Source organism: Petromyzon marinus, chromosome 4 (assembly GCF_048934315.1).
Source record: "Petromyzon marinus isolate PM22_M1 ecotype Great Lakes invasive population chromosome 4, UKy_Petmar_22M1.pri1.0, whole genome shotgun sequence".
In the NCBI taxonomy this organism is placed as follows: Eukaryota; Metazoa; Chordata; class Hyperoartia; order Petromyzontiformes; family Petromyzontidae; genus Petromyzon; species Petromyzon marinus.
This window is the reverse complement of record NC_133670.1, coordinates 22,516,600-22,540,090: the sequence shown is the minus strand read 5'-3', so window position 1 is coordinate 22,540,090 and position 23,491 is coordinate 22,516,600. Positions and strand designations below refer to the sequence as shown.

Genomic DNA, 23,491 nt, shown 5'->3' with positions numbered 1-23,491 from the left:
GAGGCGGCGGCGGCAGCGTGTCGAGTAGTGGCGCGGTCCAGACGTCCCTACCCCTGGCCACAGACTCCATCTCTTCCTCGGGAATTCCCAGGTCATCCGAGCGACACAGTCCCGCCAGCGTGTCGTAGGCCGGCCTCGGGGTCTTCTGCTAATGCCCAATGCTCGTTCCGCCTTTCAGCACCTTCCCGCTAGGCGCGCCCCTAGAGGGCGCTGTGGCCACTTGATGGTTCGCATCAAAGTCGCTGACAGCGAGGAGTGCGGGGAAATTGCCGCGTTGTTTGTGGACTGGCAAAAAGCGAGAGGTGGCCAATCCAATTGCTGTGCGGGATTTCAAGGTTCTGTTAAATGCTGTAGGTGTGCTGCCATTACGGGAGAGCATCTGGCTTAACCAGTAAGTTTAATGACTTGTTGGATTGATCTGAGAAGCATAACCTGCACCATGCAGTGGCTATATCGCTCGAGTATTTCTCCGAAAGCCAACGTTATATCAATGTAGTCACGCGTTTGCGAGTAAGCAGGGCTTAAAAAAATGTTTCACTGAATATTTTACGAGTCCCTAGTCGACTCGAGTAGGTACATTATTAGAAGTATACTGGATGTGGTGTGCTGGGAGCAGAAATATTTTCCCGGCTGAACTTAAGCCCTGTGCATTGAACAGCACATACATCTTTCAAAATGGCACTTCATTATTTTTATTTACACATGTCACAAATATGTAATGTGAACTACACACAGCTTCGTGTCTAAATTGAGAAAATCACATTGTTTAAAATAGGCTTTAATCAGCATTGCACAACTTGACAAGGCAAACAGAAAATGATTTCAAATCAACTGTTTACACAATAACCCAAACACTAAATTGCATCAGCATTTTGTGAAATTTAAATAAAGGAGGCCCACTCCATTAACCCGATTGCCCACATTGAGCAACTCGGGCATTTGCGCCAACTTTTAAATTATCTTATTTTTCAATACCCTACATTAAGAGTTGTGCGCGTTGAAGCAGATAAAGACTGGTCGGTGGTCATGCAGACCATCAGCACCTTCCCTGGAGCATGCAGCCGCTTGGCAGAAAAATAGCAATGCTCCAGAGCTTGCGTCTTCTTCACCTCGACTCGCCTGTCCATGCGTCCGCACCCACGTTAAAAGGTCCACTGTCCATCTCCACGGGCTGGCACTCCATGTGGAAAGTGAAACTTTTAAGGGCAGCGGTCAGCTTAGGCCAGAGTGAGAAAACTATAAACCATTGTCACCGGGGTTCTGACAATATTTTGCGTACAGGAAAATACAAGCATGTATATTGTATATGCCCTTAATGCGCATTAACTTTTATAGCATTCAAACTTTTACATGGCATTTTCACTTCTCAAAACATGTGGAAAAAACTGCGGTTTGAAATTCCCTCCCCGTCAGTCACTGTGCCCAACGCAAATCGCTGCCATTCAACTGTAGCACCCAAGCCAGACACGGGGAGAGCCTTCGAGTTGACATTTGGATTTTTCCGAGGTACAGAACAACTCTGGGCAGGAGCTCATCCCCCATAGTCCGAAATGGCCCAACGGCTGAGTGGGAGGACCAGAACCTGGGCACTGGCCAAGACCCCCCCCCACACTGCATGGTGTGCCAGCGAGGGAAGAAGCGAGGACAAGTCACGTTACGACTCTTGCTACGATCCAACCTCCGAATCACAGTTCAAGCATTCGGCTGTCAGGCACAAAGAATTTCGCTTTTGCACACAGTAATTTGCAAGGCACCCGTTAATAACGACAGGCAGCTGCGGTTGTCTGTTAGTGGCAACATTGTAATGCGACGTGGGGGTCAGATTGGCCCGACGCAATCTACAACACGAGCTGGCGCATGCGAGTAGAACCTTTGCATCTTATTTGCAATAAACCTCTTTGCAGAGTGTGCCAGAGGTCACTTGTTATTTTAATAGTTCTGTATGGCATTTTATATTCAATGTACCTTCAGTGGTACGTTCCATATTTGCGAGGGCAGAGACGACCCTGGCAGCCTGATGTTGTGCAGGCCTCCTTTATTTGTAGCCACGTCCTCTGTAATTATATTTAGCAGCAAATTTGTTGAGTAAACCTGAATGTTAACGTTGGCAAAACACCACCTGGATACAGCTCTCTGACAGTGTTTCAGTCCTAACACTTGGTACACATGATATAATTTTTTTAGATATCCACCATACACATGAATGTATATACATCATTTAACAAGACAAACTGGAGAAACATTGGAAATTAATTCCTTAACTGGCTTAAACGTCACTTTCAAGCTGATGGTAAGTTTGTGTTTCAAACGATACTGTTTACAAAGCCTGACCAAAATGCATTATCCAAGGAAAATTCACATCCAAGGGCTGTGAATTTAATTCACAGATGTCTGCTTACATGTCCGATTACATTACTTTAAAATGTCGGCACTGGGCATCCACACTACTGTGCATGTATAAATGCTACACCTGAACTAATTTCGTGATGCATCAGGATGTTGTAAAATGTCATTCATGAAATTGGCACCAATTTCTTTACTGCAAAGGTTCTATCTTGTTTAGTACGCAATTAAAAGTGGCATGTTAAAATGCGATTTCTCTGCTGTGTATTCACTGTACACATCTATTCATGCCACTCCAACCAACGAAATGAGCCGTTAAAGTCTCGTTGCCTGCTTGTGTTTAATTGACAGTGGTGGAGATGGACCTCTGCTTTATGTTCATTGGGAGATGATAAGTGGGACTGTCCACTGCATCCTCAGATTGGCATGCTGGCATGAGAATTTGCACGCACATGTGAACGCGCGCACACACGCACTTGTGAATGCGTGCGTGTGTCCGTGCCAATGCGAGTGCGGTTGCGAGCTGTGTATGACGCTGTGCAGGCTGGGCGAGACCGCTGGGTTCCTGCGCCGCGAGGTCTTCTCACATGTGCTCGGGGTGGCTCTGCATGCACTTGGTGAACTCTTTCACAGGCTTGCCCTCGTAGCAGATCTGGTAGATGGCTGTAAACAGCGGGAACCTGCCGCACAAACAATGGCACTTTCTCAGGCTAAAAACTCAAATAATCAACCTTGGTGCACAGGAAAGCCATCACCTCAATACTTGAATCCCTGATCTAAATGCTTTAAATACTCTTCTTAAAATCATGGATAAGCCACTGCTTGATGAAGGCCTCCCCTAGCCACCACCGTCTCTCTCACGATCCTGCATTGTAATAATCCACCCGTAACCAGAACACGAGTGGATTTATTCTTAAAATTGCACAGCTTAAACAGCTGCAAATGTATAGATTCTAGAAATGTGCTTATTGTTAGTGTAAGGCTTCACCGCCGTTTGTCACAATTCAGAGTTCTGTTTATATACAAGAATAGTTTTTTTTACTCTTGGAGTGAATAGTACTGTACCTCTAGTGGCTCCAGGGGTGATGTAAACCCACTACATACAACAGATACGATGCACACTGGCTCTTAAACAAGCGGTTTTTTTACACTGTAGAATAATAAAAAATAACCGATGAATCAATGTATCGTTACACTTGCTCGTGGCTCTTACACGAAGCAAGCGTGTGAGAAACCCTGCCCACTGGTGTCCGGTCTGGGCCATGCGTTGCTTACTTGTCCACGAGTCCCTTGGTGCTGAGGATGCGGTGCACCTCCGCTGAGGTCTGTGGGCCCTGTAGCTTCTGTCCATTGAGCATCTCCTTCTCCAGCTCCTCTATACTCTGTAAGCACAAGCACAGCTCATCCATACACATACAGCTCTCACTTGTCCTCGTTTTTTTTGGTTTTGCGGTGCTTTGTCAATCCGCTGCTGGAGAAAGGCCCCCTCACGCAGTGTGGGTCGCCTGGGTCGTTTGATCGTATTTCACCATGATGGTCAGTGGGTGGGGGGGGGGGGGTGATGAAGGTAATAGGGTGGGAAAGCCCAGGACCAGTTCAGACATCACTCGCCACTTACGTTAGCTGGGTCGCCAAGTCCGTTGCGTAGTGCGCTTTAGCCACGATGCGTCTCTTATTCTTTTTTGTATTTTACTCCACCAAATTTCATCCTATCATGGTGAGCAACACCATAGGACGGTTCCCACTGCTCTGGAGGGTGAGGTAGATCACTTGTGTTATTGAGTACAGGCCCAGACAAATATTCTTGCGAGCCTCGTCCTCCAGGACCAGTGTGCAGGCTGCTGGCCATGGGCACACGTGGTTGATTGAGGAGGGAACTCCAAGTTGGTGATCTCTGACACTGCGCATCTCGATGCTGCCTTCGATTTCGAGGACGTGGTCGGCATGCCTCGGGCGATTCCACTCGCCCGTTCGCGGGGAAAAGCCGACTCATCTGATGATGGAGCAATGATCTTTTTTTACTTTGGATAATTTATCACTATCATTTCTTATCGTCACTCGATTTCTAAGTAAATACATTTTAACTAAAGTCTAAGATTATTAATAACATCCACTAGCCTTACTCTGGCTCTCTTTTGTTGCTAACTAATTTGCATTACACAGGTGTTATTGCCATGTGCTTAGCAACTCATCTATTAATCAACAAACTTCAAAGCCAGGTGATAGCACACCGAGTCAGCAAGTGCCTTAAGCAAGGTGAGATCTGTCATACAAAATGTACAAACAAGAAAAAATACAAATCCGAAAATTAAACATGTTCTCTTAGATTAGGTCCTGAGACTATTCCTAGTCATGGGACTGGACCCCTCAAACAGCTAGTTGCTTTGAAAGGAAAAAAAACGCAGCAGACCGATTTCAGTTCATGGTGGGATGGGAGTGGAAAAGAAATGTATGAAAGATACGAGCACTAACCCTAGGCTCTGGAATAAGGTTACCATCGATGGCTGCGCAGAAAACCACCAAAATCAAATTTGGTTATAACTTCGTTTGGCCAAATTCGAGCTCTAAGAATTTAAAAACATCACTTGCTGCCACGTAACAAACATTTCTCTGTCGCAGGACATGTGGGAAAGTGCACCCCATAGTAATCTATAAATGTATATTTTTTTATTTTACCAGGTGAGGTCCATCTACTGAGCTATATAGCTCTTTTTCAAGAGTGACCTGGCCAAAAATGATAGCTCAACGAAGTGGCTTTTCACGTGGAAATTTATAGCAGCCAAATACTCTAAAACGCCGTGATGTTGATTCTAAATGTCGAGGGAAAAACTGGAGAACCCGGGACAAAAATCCACACGACAGCGGCGAGAACATGCAAACTCCAAATATACAGCAGGGGTCGGGATCGAACATACAACCTCATGTATACCAGGCGAGTTAGAGTGTGGATTTAAAAAAAAGGTCTCTTAAAGGGATTTCATGGGTAGTTCTGCGACATGCTTCTGTGGGCCGTTCTTTAATGTCACACGTGATACACCATTTTGCGAGAGATTCGAATGCACGCTTTGATAGCGCAAATGGAATAAAACTGCAAATGGAATAACCCCCCCCCTCTCCGCCTCTGATCTCTGCACCTGATTGGGTTAATTGATGACGTCACCCTGCTGTTCTATTTAAGACCTGGAACAGGTGGAGGGTTTCACTATTCTAGAAAATTGCCCGATGATGCTGGATGTAATTACCAGCGAAACGTCAAACTCAAAAAATGTAAATGTTGTGGATTCACTATTCAACACACCGGTGGGCTAAAGTAGTGAACTATTTTGTCTTTTGTCAACGTGACACATTGTTTACTGATTGGCCGTGTCGGGTGGTGGAGGGTTGCGACACATTTATAAATAACGCGATCTAACCCAAAAAACCTTTATTCTGAATAATATTGGTCACGAAAGCCTTCTTACGTGTTAAACAAATAAGATGGCACAATCGGCAGACCACCCCCTCCCCGCCTCGCACGCACAGAAGACGCCGTGACCCTCATCCATCAGGGTGGCACAACATGGCGCACCTTGCCCTTGACCACGAAGGCCTCGGCCACACGGCGGTTGCGGCCGCCGTAGCAGGTGGTGATGAGGTCGGCAACGCCGCAGCTTTCCAGGAAGGTGGCCGACGTGACGGTGCCGCTGCAGAAGAGCTTGGCGAAGGCGATCATCTCCATGAGGCCCAGTCGGATGACGGCCGCCTTCGTGTTGTCCCCAAAGCCCAGGCCGTCGCAGAAGCCAGCGCCCACCGCCACGATGTTCTGCGTGCCGTGTGTAGGAGAACTCTTTTAATCTGTTATCCTGTTACCCACAACTCCTATTTTCCACAGGAGATATAGTTTTCGCGGACCCTTACAAGCGGCCCTATTTTTCCAAATGATCCATGGTTTTTTCCCCCCCGCGTATAAGTGGAGTAAGCTCGCGAATAACCAGCCTTCCTATGCATTGGACACGAACATGATAATAAAATCAACACCTTGAGAGCTCCGCAGAGCTCCACCGTGTCGGCCTCCTCCACAACCGTGATGCGGAAGTTGAGCGTCTGCATCAGCTCCTTGAGCAGGAGTCCATTGGCTCGGTTCTTGCTTCCTGCGGCGACACGAGTCAGCATTCCTCTCACTCGTGGGGCCAAGGGTAAATATAACGCGGCTCCGCGAGCCCATGGGTGCGCAGCGCACGCACTTGGCACGGGCGGACACGTATTAATGTGTGTACGTAGAACTTCTTTCGCACCGTACGCAGCCAACCGTGCTAATCGGAGGACAGCAACTCTGGCATGCGTTGCTCGTACCGATGGTGGTCTCGCAGAACTTCTCGTCGGCCACCTCGTTGGCGATGTTGGCCCCCATCAGCACGCTCATGTCGATGCCAAGCTTCTCCCGGATGATGTTGGAGATCAGCTTCAGTCCCTCCGGACCCTCGTCGACTCCCTGTCAAAACACAGACACATGCAAACAACCGAAGACAATGGATTCCCCCGAATAGCCCGCACAGGGGATGTTCGGGGCGAATGCCGCTAGCGATCAACTATGCAGGCAAGTGCGATGCACGGAGGGATGGCGTGGCCGGCACAGGTACTAGCCACATCACAGGAGCCACCTCAACAATGAGAAACTGCTCGTAACCTACCAGAAGCGATCAGCTCGACCTAAACCACTGCATTCAGTACAAAAAAAGCAAAAACCTGTTTTCCGCACATCCCATTTACATTCCAACAACAGATGAAACCACGGACCGCTTCATTGGACAAAGAGGATGAGATAAGAGTCAATCATGCAGGATCGTTACGCCACTGAAGAGCCGACCGCGAGTTCTTTGAGAACTTGTGTGTCAGTGCTAAGTCCTGTGAAGGGATGGTAAAAGCCAAACCATAAAAAAATGCACTTGTTCAGACAGATGGAGCCCCAACAAAATAATTGTTGCATTTCATGTAGTATGAGCTTTACTCAAGTGATTAACTACCAACACCTCAAAATAACATGTTATATATATCTCTAACCCTAAAGCCTAGCCGTGTGACTAAAGTAAGCCTTAATACAATATTTCATGACGTTAGGATGACCTCCAACCCTACCCATCAAAGCCCTAAACTTATCACACCCATTACCCCTTCCAAAGCACAGACTAAGTTTACTCCTAGTCCTTGAACACACAACCCTGGTGCAAGCAATCATTCCCTCAAACACCAATGACAAACCTTCACTGACCGAACACCAGGATTCCCAAAATATACCACCCATAGACTTTAAAGTAAGGTCCTTTATCGAATAGCATCTTAACACTATTCTTCAGTTAATCATATTTTCTAAATCTTAATGCAATTTTGATTTAAAGCTTTCGTGACTGCAGGGATTCATTTTCTTGGTTCTTTCGGTTATTGTTTCCCTTCTACGTGACTTTACCGAAAGAACCAAGAATATCTTAATGCAATGTTAAGCCATGATCTGTTATTAATCCCTACCCAAATGCATAATTCAAATGTGTTTCTTAATCCTTATATGCTACTCTAACTGTCCTGCAGGCTTATGTAATATAAAACTCAAATGGAGATGGCCAGGGTATCTTGCTTGGACATCAGATGACAGTTGGGTGAGATTAATTAACAGAATGGAGGCCAATTGGAGGGATGGAGAAAGACAGGGAGAAAGAAAAATAGGCGGCGGGATAAGAGGAGAAGATTTGAAGGAGCGCAGTGGACGGAGGTGGTGATATATCTTGGATGGAGGTGGTACGACACTGGCGGAGGTCCCTGCCCGACATTGGGATGTCATTGGCAGAATAAGAAGAACACGCGAAGAAATATTGCCACCTGCCGCCTTGCGCTCCACGCCCATCGCTCATCCGAGTGAGCTGCGGCCCACGTGCGGGCATGAGCGACGCACCTTTATGAGGGAGATGCCGATGGCGCCGGGCGCGATGTGGCCCGCGATCTGGTCGCACAGGCGCGTGATGAACTGGTGCGGCACCACGAACACCAAGATGTCTGCGCCGCGAGACGCCTCCACCACGTCCGCCACCGCGACCTGCCGGGGTGACGCACAAAAGGCTCGTGACCAATTTCAATGCGGAGGGGTGCGCGACGTCTGTGAAAAAAGCTTCGTAGCTCTTCAGATTCCTCCAGTCTAAAAGGAGATTGTGATTCTGACAGTCGACTCACGGGCACCAAACCTGAACAGCGTTTAAACAAAAAAAAAAACCATACCCCCATGTTTTAAATGAATATTGGATGGTGCTCATGTCGGAGGCATTGGTGGAATTTCTATATTCCGATGGCAATGACCAGTCTGTTCAGACAACCAGTATTGACTTTGAATAAAAGTGGTGTTTATTTTATCAGTCCCGATGAATAATGGATTGAATCAACTCCAAATGGAAGAAAAACACAAATGTCATTTGGTATATTTTTTATTTGGCCTTTGAGAGAATGAGTGCTGTTTTAAGTTAAGTTATCCATTTAGGATCGAAAATTTTATTATTGACCGTCAGGTTTTATATATTCATATTTAGAAGTCAGTTTATAAACTGTCCCGTATTTCTATTTGAGGTTGTTACAATGAGAACCACAACATTCAGCTGGCTTTTTACATTAGAAAACAGTAAAATTTAAAAGCTTTTACCATTACCTAGAAATGTATACAGTTACAATAGGTAATTTGGTTCTTTGGTAGTTTTATTTTGGGGCCATAATTCACACATTTGATCAAGGTTAGGCTGTTATCATCCGTTAAGAGAAAAAGGCATCAATACATTTCATGCTACCGTGGCCTCACCTGGAACGCAATCAAATCCGAAATAATAAATGCATCACCGATGTCAATGTCAAGGCGACACTCACTGCTCATGAACTTTAGCACGAGGGCCGCCTGCGTGTGCAACATCGCAGTGGGTTCATAGTAACCCAGTGGCGAGCAACCTTGGCGCGCACATTCGCATTCATGCGTCGGGTATGTGACTGCATGGGTATATACAAAGAACCCCCCCCCCCCCATATAGCCTTTACCAGACTGTTGGGGCAAGTGCTGTTAGCGGGCACCTATGAAGGCCGGCACGGTACACGAGGGGATTGGGGGGGCAGCACCACACCGGGGCGCCTTTGTCTACCTCTTGGCAATGTGTGCTGAGGCCGAATCGACCTAGGGGAGGCCCAGGACCGGTTCAAATAATCATCACAGGTGTTGGCCGTGAGCGGGAATTGAACTCGGGTCGCTGGGTTGGCAGCGCAGGACGCTGCCCGTTCCCCACATACACACACGCGGCAATGCAGCCGCATTCCAGTTCAAACACGGGAAAACATCACATGCCCAGGCACACACTGAAACAAGAGTCATACTGGGCAACAAGTGCTGGACAGCGATCACGTGTCCACACAGACACTGCACTACAATGACATTCCTACAGGGCGGACACACAAATAGACCCCCTATGGTGTTAACAACAGACCGTTGTGGGGTGAGTGCGATTAGCAAGAACCTATTAAGGTCCCCATTACTGATGGTTACACACACACGTGCAACACCACATATTGCAGTTAACGTTTACATATACAATATCTGACTGATATGTATGTAAAGTATATAGGTCAAGTACATATTATTTTCGTTGGCTACACAACAAAACAAATAGCAAATCCAACAAAAGTAGAGTTGAATGTGAAAAACATGCAGTTATATACAGCGAGACAGTGGAACGGGTGTTATTTTGGCGATATAAATAATGGAGCAATAGGTTATTACATCAGCTTTGTACAGTACTGTACATTCTACTTACAGTGAGGGAAAAAAAGCATTTGATCCCCTGCTGATTTTGTACGTTTGCCCACTGACAAAGAAATGATCAGTCTATAATTTTACTGGTAGGTTTATTTGAACAGTGAGAGACAGAATAACAACAACAAAATCCAGAAAAACGCATGTCAAAAATGTTATAAATTGATTTGCATTTTAATGAGGGAAATAAGTATTTGACCCCTCTGCAAAACATGACTTAGTACTTGGTGGCAAAACCCTTGTTGGCACTTACAGAGGTCAGACGTTTCTTGTAGTTGGCCACCAGGTTTGCACACATCTCAGGAGGGATTTTGTCCCACTCCTCTTTGCAGATTTTCTCCAAGTTATTAAGGTTTCGAGGCTGACGTTTGGTAACTCGAACCGTCAGCTCCCTCCACAGATTTTCTATGGGATTAAGGTCTGGAGACTGGCTAGGCCACTCCAGGACCTTAATGTGCTTCTTCTTGAGCCACTCCTTTGTTGCCTTGGCCGTGTGTTTTGAGTCATTGTCATGCTGGAATACCCATCCACGACCCATTTTCAATGCCCTGGCTGAGGGAAGGAGGTTCTCACCCAAGATTTGACGGTACATGGCCCCGTCCATCGTCCCTTTGATGCGATGAAGTTATCCTGTCCCCTTAGCAGAAAAACACCCCCAAAGCATAATGTTTCCACCTCCATGTTTGACGGTGGGGATAGTGTTCTTGGGGTCATAGGCAGCATTCCTCCTCCAAACACGGCGAGTTGAGTTGATGCCAAAGAGCTCCATTTTGGTCTCATCTGACCACAACACTTTCACCCAGTTGTCCTCTGAATCATTCAGATGTTCATTGGCAAACGTCAGACGGGCATGTATATGTGCTTTCTTGAGCAGGGGGACCTTGCGGGCGCTGCAGGATTTTAGTCCTTCACGGTCGTAGTGTGTTACCAATTGTTTTCTTGCCTTGAGATCATTGACAAGATCCTCCCGTGTAGTTCTGGGCTGATTCCTCACCGTTCTCATGATCATTGCAACTCCACGAGGTGAGATCTTGCATGGAGCTCCAGGCCGAGGGAGATTGACAGTTCTTTTGTGTTTCTTCCATTTGCGAATAATCGCACCAACTGTTGTCACCTTCTCACCAAGCTGCTTGGCAATGGTCTTGTAGCCCATTCCAGCCTTGTGTAGGTCTACAATCTTGTCCCTGACATCCTTGGAGAGCTCTTTGGTCTTGGCCATGGTGGAGAGTTTGGAATCTGATTGATTGATTGATTGCTTCTGTGGATAGGTGTCTTTTATACAGGTAACAAGCTGAGATTAGGAGCACAAATCAATTTATAACATTTTTGACATACGTTTTTCTGGATTTTGTTGTTATTCTGTCTCTCACTGTTCAAATAAACCTACCGTTAAAATTATAGACTGATCATTTCTTTGTCAGTGGGCAAATGTACAAAATCAGCAGGGGATCAAATACTTTTTTCCCTCACTGTATGTAATAGATGAAGGTAGGAAGCAATGCAAAAAAACAGCCTCAAAGCAAAGTTAATAAAAAACTTAGAGAGATTAAAACAGGATTCAAAGTCATGTCCAACGAAAATTCCTGTGTGATAAAATTACTTACAACTAATGTAATTTGTCGCTACTTAATATACAACAATAATGGTTTACGGCCCTTTGTCAATCTACTGCTGGATGAAGGCCTCCCGTTGCCATGTGGGTGTTGGAGACTGTTTGACCATACTTCACCATGCACGTCGGTATGGGTTGATGAAGGGCAGAGGTGTGGAGGCCGGGATCGGTTAAGATGTCATTGGCCACGGTCAGGAGGCAAACTGAGCTCACCGGGTGCATAGCAGAGCGTGTACTGCGACTACTGTTGCGCCACCCGTTATTGAATAAATTGTCCAAAAATAATTCACCGGGCAAGAACCTAACATTGTTTTCTTTGTTTCAAGCCAGTATTAACGACTGAAAAATGTCACCAACGACGGAAATTGTTTCTTTATCATCATGACCCCAAAAGCAGAAGTAGTGCAAGTGATCAATGGCCAGCTGTAAGGCCAGCTGGGGTCAACCAATCGCCAATTGAAATATCAGTCGTCCAAAAATCAAGCCAGCACAATGACGCTCACGCCTTGCCAATTCCTTCTTAAACAAAAACATGTGTGCAGTGGCACATGTCGTAACACTCATCACCCTTGTCTCGCACCATGGGGGTGGGGGGGGGAGCCGGATCAGCTATTGGCTCCCAGTTGTGATAGGCGCTCCATTTTGGCTGTGTAGAAAACACCAGGTCAGAGCTCAATGACACGAGGCCCTTTCGCAAAGGTGACCTCGGGTTTGTGCTTTTTACGCCAGCAATACGCGCATGGAATGCCTTGCACTCCTGTCGCCTCTCGCACCCACAGCCGCACTGGGTCCCATTTGTACCTTTGGCCTTGTGACCCGTGCACTTATTCCTGGCCATGTGTTATTTCAGCCAGATGTTTAATACTGTCCCTTGCTGACTTAACTTATAGGGAAACAAAGGACCATATACCGTGTATGTGTGCGTGTGCCAGCAAGGGTGAATGCACGCTGCCGTGCATGCAATCAAAGGCACATGCACACCTTGCTGTGTGTAAAACTGTACACACAAGCAAGGGCGAATGAATGAATGCACCATGCTTGGTGCACAAGTGTGTGCCCGTTTGCAATGCACCCTGCGAGCACAGCGTTTGCAGGGGGCGCGTTGCGCGCGTGTATATATGCGCGTACCACGTTGGCGGGTAGCTTGTGTCCCGGCAGGTACTTGACGTTCTCGTGCTCAGTGTTGATGATTTCGGTCAGCTTGCGTCCGCCCACCTCTTCCTCGAACACCCACATGCGCACCTTTGAGTCGAATTGAGGCAGCGCTGCTGCGTTGGCGCCCACGATCTTTGCAATTGCCGAGCCCCTGCAGGAACACGCACACAAACAACGACATTGTTCACTTAGCTTAATTGATCGTGGTTAGTGAATGTATATTAATGAGCAACTATTACTGCAGGCATGGTATTAGGGCAAGTACAAAGCCCTTCTGCTTTTGTCTCCCGAGTGCTGATGTTTACGCTATACACCAGGCACCAATTAAAGGCAAAGTTGATTTGGGAGGCAGCCCAGGGTATGCTCAGATATCAAAGAGAGCTGTACATGGCAAAAGATATGTAGTGCAGTATGTGAACCGCTGTGCTACCGGTCCCCAAAGCACACTCGTAAACACACTCTGTGCATCGAAGAGCATTTGCTTACCACACCAAAAACCACTCTTGACAAGCAAAGCACACGCACAATTTGCCTGTGTAAAAAACTGTAACAAAAACAAAGGGGCCACCCAGCATGTCCATACATATTACTCGATGGCTGATGCTGCACTCACGGCCGATTATTAAAAGTGAAAGAAATCGGGGGGGGGGGGGGGCGGGCAAGGCACCATAGCCGGTTCTGGAATCACTCGCAAGGTGGCCATGCACACGTGCCTATTTGAACCGGCACACGGACACCGATTTGTATAAGCTCCCCTCCACAGGCCCTTGGCGGCATACATTTGGTTAAAAAGTGAACACTCACATGAGAGATTGAAAATGTCACCGGTTATTTTATTGTGCAGGTCGCATTCTAAACTGTTCCAGGACGTGTTTTGTTTAAATAAATGCTGTAGGGGGTGGGGGGGGGGATGCAGAGGTAAGGCATTCGCTTAATTGCAATAAGTTACATTGTGTTCATCAATCAATGGGCCTTCCAGGCAAGTGCATGCAAGCAACATTTTCTGGGCAAACCCCAAAATGTTTTTTGCATTACTGAACATCAGCAGCAGGGTTGGGAAAGCTACACAAGTACATTATATTGATCTGAATGACCTAGTGCTTTACAGATTATATTCTATTTCCATTATGAGATTAAACCTCCACACGTTTATTAATATACCTGAGTATTTACCAGCAATATTGGATAGGCGTTGTAATACTATACCGATCAGTAGTTTCATCCACAATCTAACCTACCCTGACATGGGTGGGGCATGCGGTGTGTGTCACATTCGCAACTGTGCATGTACCCACTTATAACTCTGGCCTTTTAAAACAGACATAGCGAGCACATATGATGTGACTTTAAAAGGCACCGAGACCATTCCTCATCTTATGGGCTTAGAGGCTGGGGTTGCAGCTTGAGGAGGCCCCGCTGGATAAATTTAAATCACGAGGAGTAATGTATACGGGTGTGTGGCTGCCCGGTCTGCCTGTTCGGGCCGATGTGGAGGTCGTCATTGGAGCAGCACCTGCTGGCACAGTAGCGTACCGTCATGCACGAGTACTACCGCTGCGATTGAGAATCGCACGCTTATTTTAAACAAATGTCACTCGAAAAATCATGCGGTCGTGTAATGTCACGCAGAATGTCGTTGCAGTATAAATAATGCATGTAACAATTTGGCTCGACTCAAATTCACTTCTGTAAAATATTTCAAGTTCTCATAAAATGCTATGTTTTTAAGTAAATGTCTGCATGCCATTGTAATTCCCATGCCTCTATGTGCAAAAGAGGACAATGCATTTTAAGGGATTCCTGTTGGCATATTAAAACATTGTTATTCATATTAGAACTGTGGTAATTGGGTATGGAGGTTATGGTTCATCAGTGAAAATTTCATAAGGATCAATTTGTATCTACCATGTATTGCTTTTAACAAGGCAACCCTTGAGTTGAATTTCAATGTCAATAAGTGCCATTAGCAGGGTGTGAAAAGTACAATGCTTCCTAACATGCCACTATTGGGCACACATTAATCTTATGAAAGAACAGGTGTTGGCAATTCCTTTCATAAGAGCTACATTTTAGGGTACAATGCAGGCACAGTTGTGAATAACTCCGCTAAAATGCAAGCCAAACTGAAAACTATCTCTTGTGAGCATGTGTTATACATAAAAGGGCCTTTATGGTTTGTTTATTTTGCAACACCCTTGTCCCACCCCTCTTTCACTAACCTTGCCTTGGCAGTGAAGCAATGCAGGGCTATAAACCAGCGAGCTATCTCTCAACGGAGTTAACACCGATGAAGATCTTTCCTGCAAAAGGGTTGCGATATTACATCTCACTGGGTTCTCACTCGGTTAAAGTTTGGCTGAATGACTATTAGATATGGGACCGAAGATGTACCAGAGTATATATGTAGAATTTATTTCGCACCACACGTAGCCAACCGTGCTAAATCGGAGGTGCGATGTGGAGTGAACACTTGTTGATTCTTCAAGCTCAAAATGCGTGCATCGAATCAAGTGTCAAATGCATGCGTGTCATGTGACTGTTAAATTTATGCTCGTAAGGCATTAATGATTTAATAGTTAAACTGAATGGCCATGAATAACACGTTTAATTATTGCACCAATACTTTCAGGCCCCACGTTTGAATAATTACTGATTAACATGCCGATTGTTTTATTACTCCACGAGGCAATTCAGATTTACAAACACAGGCACAATTTCAACCGAGAGGATGGTTTCAAATTAAGCAATCATTGGAAAGATGTTCTAAATCAAACCAAACATTAAACTAATTTTCAATGATACAGTATATTTTTTCAAGTAGTGGTATCCCAAATTTTCACAGCAGCTTATTTACCTTCACACCAACATTATGTAAACTCCCCCCCCCCACCGTGCCGGTCCAGTACATCATTTTATGCTAATTCCTTTGTCAAAGCGTTTTTTGTTTCCTCCCACACAGCTTAAAGGACGCGACCTGGGCTTGGCTGTCTTCACTCCAACGCTGTCCTCTGGACAATCCGGTCCCTTCACCTGATGAAGGCCACTTGTGTCGTGGCCAAAACGTCGTGATTTTTTGTTATTTTATTTTTACCTACGTGACTTTACCGAATAGAACCAAAGGGTATGGATCCTTGCAGTCACGAAAGCTTCAAATCTACGATTGTTTTATTGTAGGGATTTTTCTGGCCGCGATTTTATTTTCCAGAGAGGGCGACTGAAGGATGCTTGTCGCCAAGTAGGCCAAGCCGCATCGATGACCCCCTCACCCTGCCTCTTGCACTCTTGGTCTTGGTTGATGACCAACACTCTGCGAGTGCCTTACGCACAAACCAACAAACCAAAAGTTATTTGCCAAAACCCAAAAAAAAAGCTTTGTTTTTGTTGTGTTCAGATAAAGTAGTGTAGTAAATGTTTGACCCCTTTTGATCAATGTTTCATATACAGTAAGTCTTGTATTCGATTAGTTTTTCAACTCAAGACACATTTTTTAAGTAGCTGTGCAGAACAAGTACGTATATACAAAAGGCCATCACAGAACAAAGTTGATTAAACATTTCTGTTAAGTGGCTGCACGCATTTTTACTTAAATATCTTTTGCTATTTTTGTTTCGTAATGTTGCCCGAGTATAAACTTGTCCATCAGCTCTTGCCTAAAAACACTAAGCAGTATTGTTCTGAAGAAAATCTGAGAAATTTTAAGAAGTACAACTAAGAGCTTTATTTCTGACCAACATTCGAGATCACTATGACCACTGCAGTTAATTGATAGATGATGAGGGAAGCATTAATTTCAATTGCACATTTCAGGGCACACACTCCTGTATTATGACAGTGAGTTGCATAGTGTCCGACCAATTACTGACCAAGCTGATATAACCACACAGATGAAGAAATAAACGAAACACAATTACGGCCTGCGAATTCAGCGAACGCATTCACCTTCCAGGACACAAACGAGAGTAGTGAAGGGCACGCATGTGTAGCACACACATGTGCCCAGTTGTCCAGGTCCAACCGTGAGTGGTGCTGGGAAACTCAAGGCAGGCATCAAGTCGCAGCACACTTGGGGCATTCGTAACCACCACGAGAGGCTTCCTTCTCGGCTGCATCGTCAGAGATCCCCCAGCTCTGCCGGGCGGCGTTTTTTTTTAAACGCAAAAACATCGGCGTGCTGCTACGGTGGTGAAATCAAAACCATCAAACACATCACCGACGAATGCGCCACCCTTGCGGTATTGCTGCTGCTGCGATCCTCCTGGGGATTGGTTGAAAAAGTTATATTTGAAAGATGGCAACCTCTGCTAAATTCAGGAGGGGGTGCACGTGTCACAAGCTTAAGAATTGACATTGCAGTAATCAATGGATTGATGCATTGTTACACTCCTTGATCCAACTCTTGTTATAATGGCTAAAATTGCACTTTAGATCAAAGATGCCACGGGCTTTGAGAAGCAGCCCTTACAATGGGATAATGGTAAAAAGCAAGCGACTCTTTTTAAAAAGTGATGCTGTAAACGGTGCAACTTACTTGCCAGTAAAATGAATTTGGAACTAAACATAATCGTGCTGCTAAAGTAAACATATTGTGCAAACAATGCCAGGGACCTGCAACTGCCGTCCAAACCACATGGCGTTGCACGTAACCTTGCCTCCATCGGGGTGGGAGTTGAAGGCGGCGCTGACCATGTCACTGTGGGTTTGGGTTTAGATATTTTCAGCCCCCCGGCGGGTCGTGTTACTGCTCAGCGGCGTGACAGTCACTGTCCTGCGATTTAAATATACACGGGGCGCAGACGGACACTCACACCAGCTCGTCAGATGCACCGCACGCGTGTGCAAGCTAGTTCAATGCAAAACAGGGCATCAGGTCCATGCACGTTACAGGATCTGCGATATGCCCCCTCCCCCCTTTATTAATGCGGACCATTGGATTTGTTGTATTGTAATCGATCCATCAATCAACACCCCTATTGTGTGTCATGCGAGTGCCCAATGAGACTGCAAAGTAGAACTGTGTGACTGTAAAAGATCAACCAGAGGCAGCACGAAACAACACAGTCGAGTGCTGCAGTATTGGCAGAGAGCATGAGACAATACAAATGAGGGCATCTATCTCTGGGAAAGGTCATCATCAAATTGAGTCACTCCCCTGTAATTCAGGTGCGGAATTGTTTGCGCTTTATGGTAGCAATTCACAGAAATGCAGACAGACCGTATGTTTACTGCAATGTGTACACAATGCATCATCACCAAACTTTTTGCTCTAATACATTAACCATAATTGGACACCCCCCCCCCTCCACACCCCACCAAAATAATGGTTTGCTTATTTTCTTTCATACGCAGATATTAAAATACATTTTACACAATTGAAATGTCTCCCTCGATTACTTGGGTGGCCTTACGACTTTGGAAACCAGTGCGACGCACATTTTACTTTCAAGAGCACGAGTTGCATTATGCAGCAGTTTTGTGGTTCCTGAAAAAAAACATCTTTCTGGGTGACTGCCCCACTTCACAATGGTGGCGGCCACGGAGATCTGAGACAGCGCAGGCATTTTATTTTCCCCTTTGCCACACCATTTCCTGGACTCAAAGAGAGGTCATCCATCGAATACAACCATTGGCAAAATAGCTTCTGAGAAGACGTGCACGAGAGGATTAAGCCGACGGGAGATAAAGTCATTAAATAAGGTCATGTGATACAAGCGTCATGAATCACAGCTGCACAAGTCGAACGCGGCTCTTTAAGGACTGCTTCGTGACGTCATTTGAGGGCACATGCATTGCAGCTCTTGAAAGATCGAGTCTTCTACCGAATAAAAAAAAATGGCTCTTGTTATTTTGCTTGCCGACCCCTGGACTAGAGGCATCAGTGTTGGCATGGCATGACCTCGATCAAGTCGTACGCTGTCAATGTATGATCATTCCGATGGTTCCACAATTTACTTCGAGTCTCTCGGACAACACGCGAACCTTGTTCCAATATTTAATCATTCGCACATGCAGTGTGCGAATGATTAAATACATGAAAAACCAGCCTCCCCTGGACCCCAACCGCTTCCTCCCACCGGGGACACCCTGGCCATGGCATTGCTGCCATCACCACCGGCCAGCACTTGCCATGGCCGCCCAACACCACCCTGTCATGGCATGGGCGCATGACAGATTTCACAACCGTGGGGTGACAACAGTAAAACGAGGATTGAGCCCCGCGGGAGCAGTGCTGATCCTGTAGAAGGCCGGCGCTGGCAGGAGTGCAAAAGTCACCACAAGCCATCTGTGACCATCAGATCGGTCCCACTGCATCCGGCTGGATCCAGCTGCTGACTAAAGAGAGTCCCTTCACGTGATCTGTGTTATTCTGTTTTTTTACTCTCAGAGGCCACATGAAAGGGCCACGGAGCCAGCAGTATTTTTAGATAACGTATCGGGGGGGGGGGTTTCTGTACAGTTTGAGAGAATAACATGGCTATAGTGTGTATGAGGGGCGGATGTTATGCAGTTGTCAATGATTGGATTGTATGCTGTATGGGTAAATCAAGCTCACCAGGATGCATAGCCTGTGATTGTCACTTTGTGTGTACAGCAGCGCAACCCCCGCTGTATGGTCCTGCAGTTATAGTAAATTACACCGATTTTATGGTCTCGTACAATGTGCGTGATCAGACTGAAGAGCAGTCCACAGGAGATCTATTCATTCTTACGGCACCGCCTCTCAGTGGTGCATTCACGGGACGTGGCTCGAGGTCCCTAAAGCGGGGAGGCCAAGCGCGAAGACTGAACGTGCTCCGGTTCCGCCGGGCGACAGCATGGGCCGGCTTGCGAGCTCGCCGTGCGACTACATCTGCAAATTGCGACATTACGCGATGTTTACGAACACGCTGACCCTGTTGAAAATCAAGATTACTGTACTTGCATTTTTTTCTTCCCACGCCCTGACAAAAACCTTCCAATGGAAAAAAACATCATCCTCTCTAGAGCTCATTTACTGGAACACAGAATACAAGTGCAATGCCAACAGGCCCACTTTAGGAAATTCACTCAGAAATTCCACATACTGTACCCTCCAAACATTTGCACATTGAGCAGCAGCAGCAGCAGGTCCTGTGAGAAGATTCTAAAAAGGGAAACAATAAACTTTATTTTTTAACAGCAACCGTGAAACTGTGCAGGGGGCCCCAATCGCACGCAACTGGGAGCTGGTGCAGCGATTCATCACGGCGCTTGGGAAACTTAAGCATGCCTGGATATTGATCAAGTGGCCCTATGGAGAGACGGCGCACTCCTGCAACGCAGCGACAAGACAGCCTGCATCGGGAGTGCAATAGGAGCTTGCAGATGCAGGGGATGCCTCTGCCCGAGCGCTTGGACTTTGTTTGGAGAGTCTCCCTGTTGAACTAATTAAAGTACAGCATAATAAATGTATTGCATGCACAAATAGAAGCAGTGCAATTTGGGCAACCTTTCACACAGTTATTGCAGAGTTGATATGGTACGTTGTGCAAGCGTAATGACAGTAAAGTCAACCTACGATTGTGAGTGAACTAGTTGCCACGGGAGGTAATGACAGGGGAGTCAGCCTGCAATGCGAATGGACTGGTGGCTACGGGAACGATCGAGAATTGGAGCGTGGCCAGCTGACGGAGAAGAACGGTAGAGTCTGCTGGTAGAGCGAGCGGTCTAGAACCAGCGAGAAGGTTCGGGAATGAGAGCGTGGCCTCGGACCGTCTCAAAGGGAGATGCGTGCGAGACTCGGAGCTGTTGCAGTGGGGTCACCGGCCTGTCTGTCTGTGTGTGAGAGCTCAGAGCTTCTTAATAAAGAAACCATCTCAGGACAAGTGCGTCGAAGTCGTCATTACACACAAGTGTGCAAAATAGAGCTAAGGCTCATTAAAGTACAGCATAATAAATGTACTGAATGCACGAATAAAAGCATAGATGCAATTTGGGTAACCTTTCACAGAGTTGTTTCAAAGCCTTTACTAAAGCACGAGTGTGCAAAGATAGAGGCAAGGCTTCGCAGCAGACCGGACAAAGCCACACATGCTCTCAAGGGTATTAAAGGAAGGGCACGTTTTGGGGATGTGAACCTTGGACTGAGAGATCAACCGCAAGGCAATGTGTGGTACACGGCCCTTGCAGGCATATGACGTGGAAAGCGAGAGGCTGGAAAATATTTAACTGCGGCAATCTGGCAATTGAACACATGTCATGTAGCAGAGCACATAATCACCAAGCTCAAACACTGTTAGGGAGGGCATGATACCTCAAGTGCTAAGTGCGTGGGGTACACTCAATGTAATAGCTTATACGTAACGTTTCATAGCTGGTGATACCACAAGTTTCAGATTTACGTCTTCAGACCTACACAGGGAGTTTCTAAGCACACATTAACATTATTTGGTATATTACGCCATCATGAGCCATGTTCGGTCCACTCGGGCATAAATTAAGTGCTTCGCACGGCGAGAGCTTTTGTGGGGTGTCTGCAATGATCGCAATGCATATCCACAGTCCACATGTGCCCAGATATAATCAGTCTACAGCCACAATGTGTGGTTGACTAGATTTCTACTAGGACATTGGGGCTCGTGCAGCTCATAATGCCCATATTAATCGACTGTTCATTAAGAGCCAGTGGGGCTAACATCATCACCATCATCAACCCATATCCACCAATCACCCCAATGACGAACACCATCACTCACCATCAACAACCTCTACCATTCACCTGCGACCACTTTAATTCCCGCACACGTTTCAGCATGTATGCTGTAGTTTGTACTTATTGTAATGTATTTATCCCGGTAGACCGACGTCTCCACACTGTCGCGTCAATTCTGAATGGCTGTGTTGTGTTTCCGCACCGAGACATGTTTGTACCATCAATTAATTAGACCAGACTCACCAGACGATGTTCTTGCAAACAGGGACCTTTGTCTCAAACGAGCAATCTAACCTATAAAGTTAATTATCTTAAAAAGGCGTTATCTCTTTATAACCTTGATTGTATAACATGACCTCTTTAAAGTTTAATCAGCCTAGCACTCCATCCCTACATTATCTCAAGCGGCCTCAAGTAAATTTCGATTAAAAGCTTTCGTGACTGCAGGGATTCATCTTCTTGGTTCTTTCGGTAAAGTAACGTAGAAGGGAAATAATAAAACATTTATTTTATCCTGTTTTATTTTTTATTATTTCCCTTCTACGTGACTTTACCGAAAGAACCAAGACGTACTCAAGTAGTGGGGCTGGCTCTTTAACCCTCCAAGCCTTTCACCCATTCATCACTCGGCTAATGCACGTGTGTGTACACACGTGCATTCACTATCCGTGCACAGTACATACACGCGTATACGTGGGTGTACGCGTGTGTGTGTGTATACTGATATTTGTGCGTTTCGCACGAGCGAGTGTGCTTACACGTGTATCGATGTTACAATGTGAAACTTGCGTGACTGTGTGTGCTTAAGAGCGAATTTTAAATGGGCGGTAACGCGGCAAACATTTAACGTTGGACAAACGTTGGCAAGTGTTGTAACCGGTGGACCAACGTTAGCCCAACGTCCAATGTTTACTGGGAAGTACTCGTGTGTGTACGCGCGCGCGTGTGCGTACTTGTATCAAAGATCGTGCATATAGAAGAAATGTACTCAGGCGCGTCCGTATGCGCTCCACTTGGAAGTGCGCGCATATACCCATCTGTGTACATGTCAAGACGAGTACTCCCACGTGGCTATTACAGTACAGAATTTGCGTGCACGTGGGCACACACGCCTCCGTTTCCAGGGGGCGCCTGTTTGAGTGCACGAATGTGTGTACCCTTCAATAGCACGTCTCGCACACAGGGCAAGTCCGTTCAAATGACGTGCGCACATGAACACACGCACGGACGTGCACTCACCAGTTGCCCGAGCCCACGATGCACACCTTCTTGGGAGTTGCCATGCCTAGAGCGAGGTGGAGCGACGGGTAACACAGAAGGGGAAAAGTGCTGCTGCTGTTGTTGCTGCTGCTGCTGGCGTCACTGACGACCCCACCACCATTCGTGCTGCAACAGCACCGCGCACAACACGAGCTTCCACGTGTGCGCGCCTAGTAATGCTCTCAGCGACTGAATAAGGGGGTGCGGCCTATAGCAGAGGGGGGCGGGGCCTATGACAGGGGGCGCGGCCTATAGCAGGAAGGCGCAATGATAGGGGGCGGAACTTATAACGGGGGGAGGCGGGGGCTGTAACAAAGGGCGGGGCTTATATATGAGAAGGCGTGGCCTAACATACGGTGAGGCGGGTTTAACTGAGAGAAGGCGTGGCCTAACAGACATGGGGCGGGGTTTAACTAAGGGGGCGGAGTTGTACAAAAAAACCTGAACCCGGAGGGCAATTTGTCGACACATCTAAAAATAAAGTCATGGCCATGTTCGTATGATGCACACGTGATGAATGAATATCGTTACAAAAAGAATGTAACACATGTGGTATGTCTGACTACAGTGTATGCATGTGGAACTACTTGTCGCACCGAAGCCACTGACGTTTTCGGGCGTAGCAACATCCACAGGCCACGATCTA

The 23,491-nt window shown here is 46.4% G+C and overlaps 1 protein-coding gene across 1 annotated transcript; it reads right to left on the bottom strand.

The window, feature by feature from the left end:
• Positions 1-676: 676 nt before the first annotated feature.
• Positions 677-23,054, bottom strand: LOC116938252 (glycerol-3-phosphate dehydrogenase [NAD(+)], cytoplasmic-like). Its single transcript, XM_032945351.2, has 8 exons — positions 22,825-23,054; positions 12,891-13,068; positions 8,267-8,407; positions 6,676-6,814; positions 6,361-6,473; positions 5,912-6,145; positions 3,619-3,725; positions 677-3,023 (listed from the first exon to the last, which is right to left on the bottom strand). Exons 1-8 carry the CDS (start codon positions 22,866-22,868, stop codon positions 2,927-2,929), a joined length of 1,053 nt encoding a protein of 350 aa, XP_032801242.2. The 5' UTR covers positions 22,869-23,054; the 3' UTR covers positions 677-2,926.
• Positions 23,055-23,491: the final 437 nt, after the last annotated feature.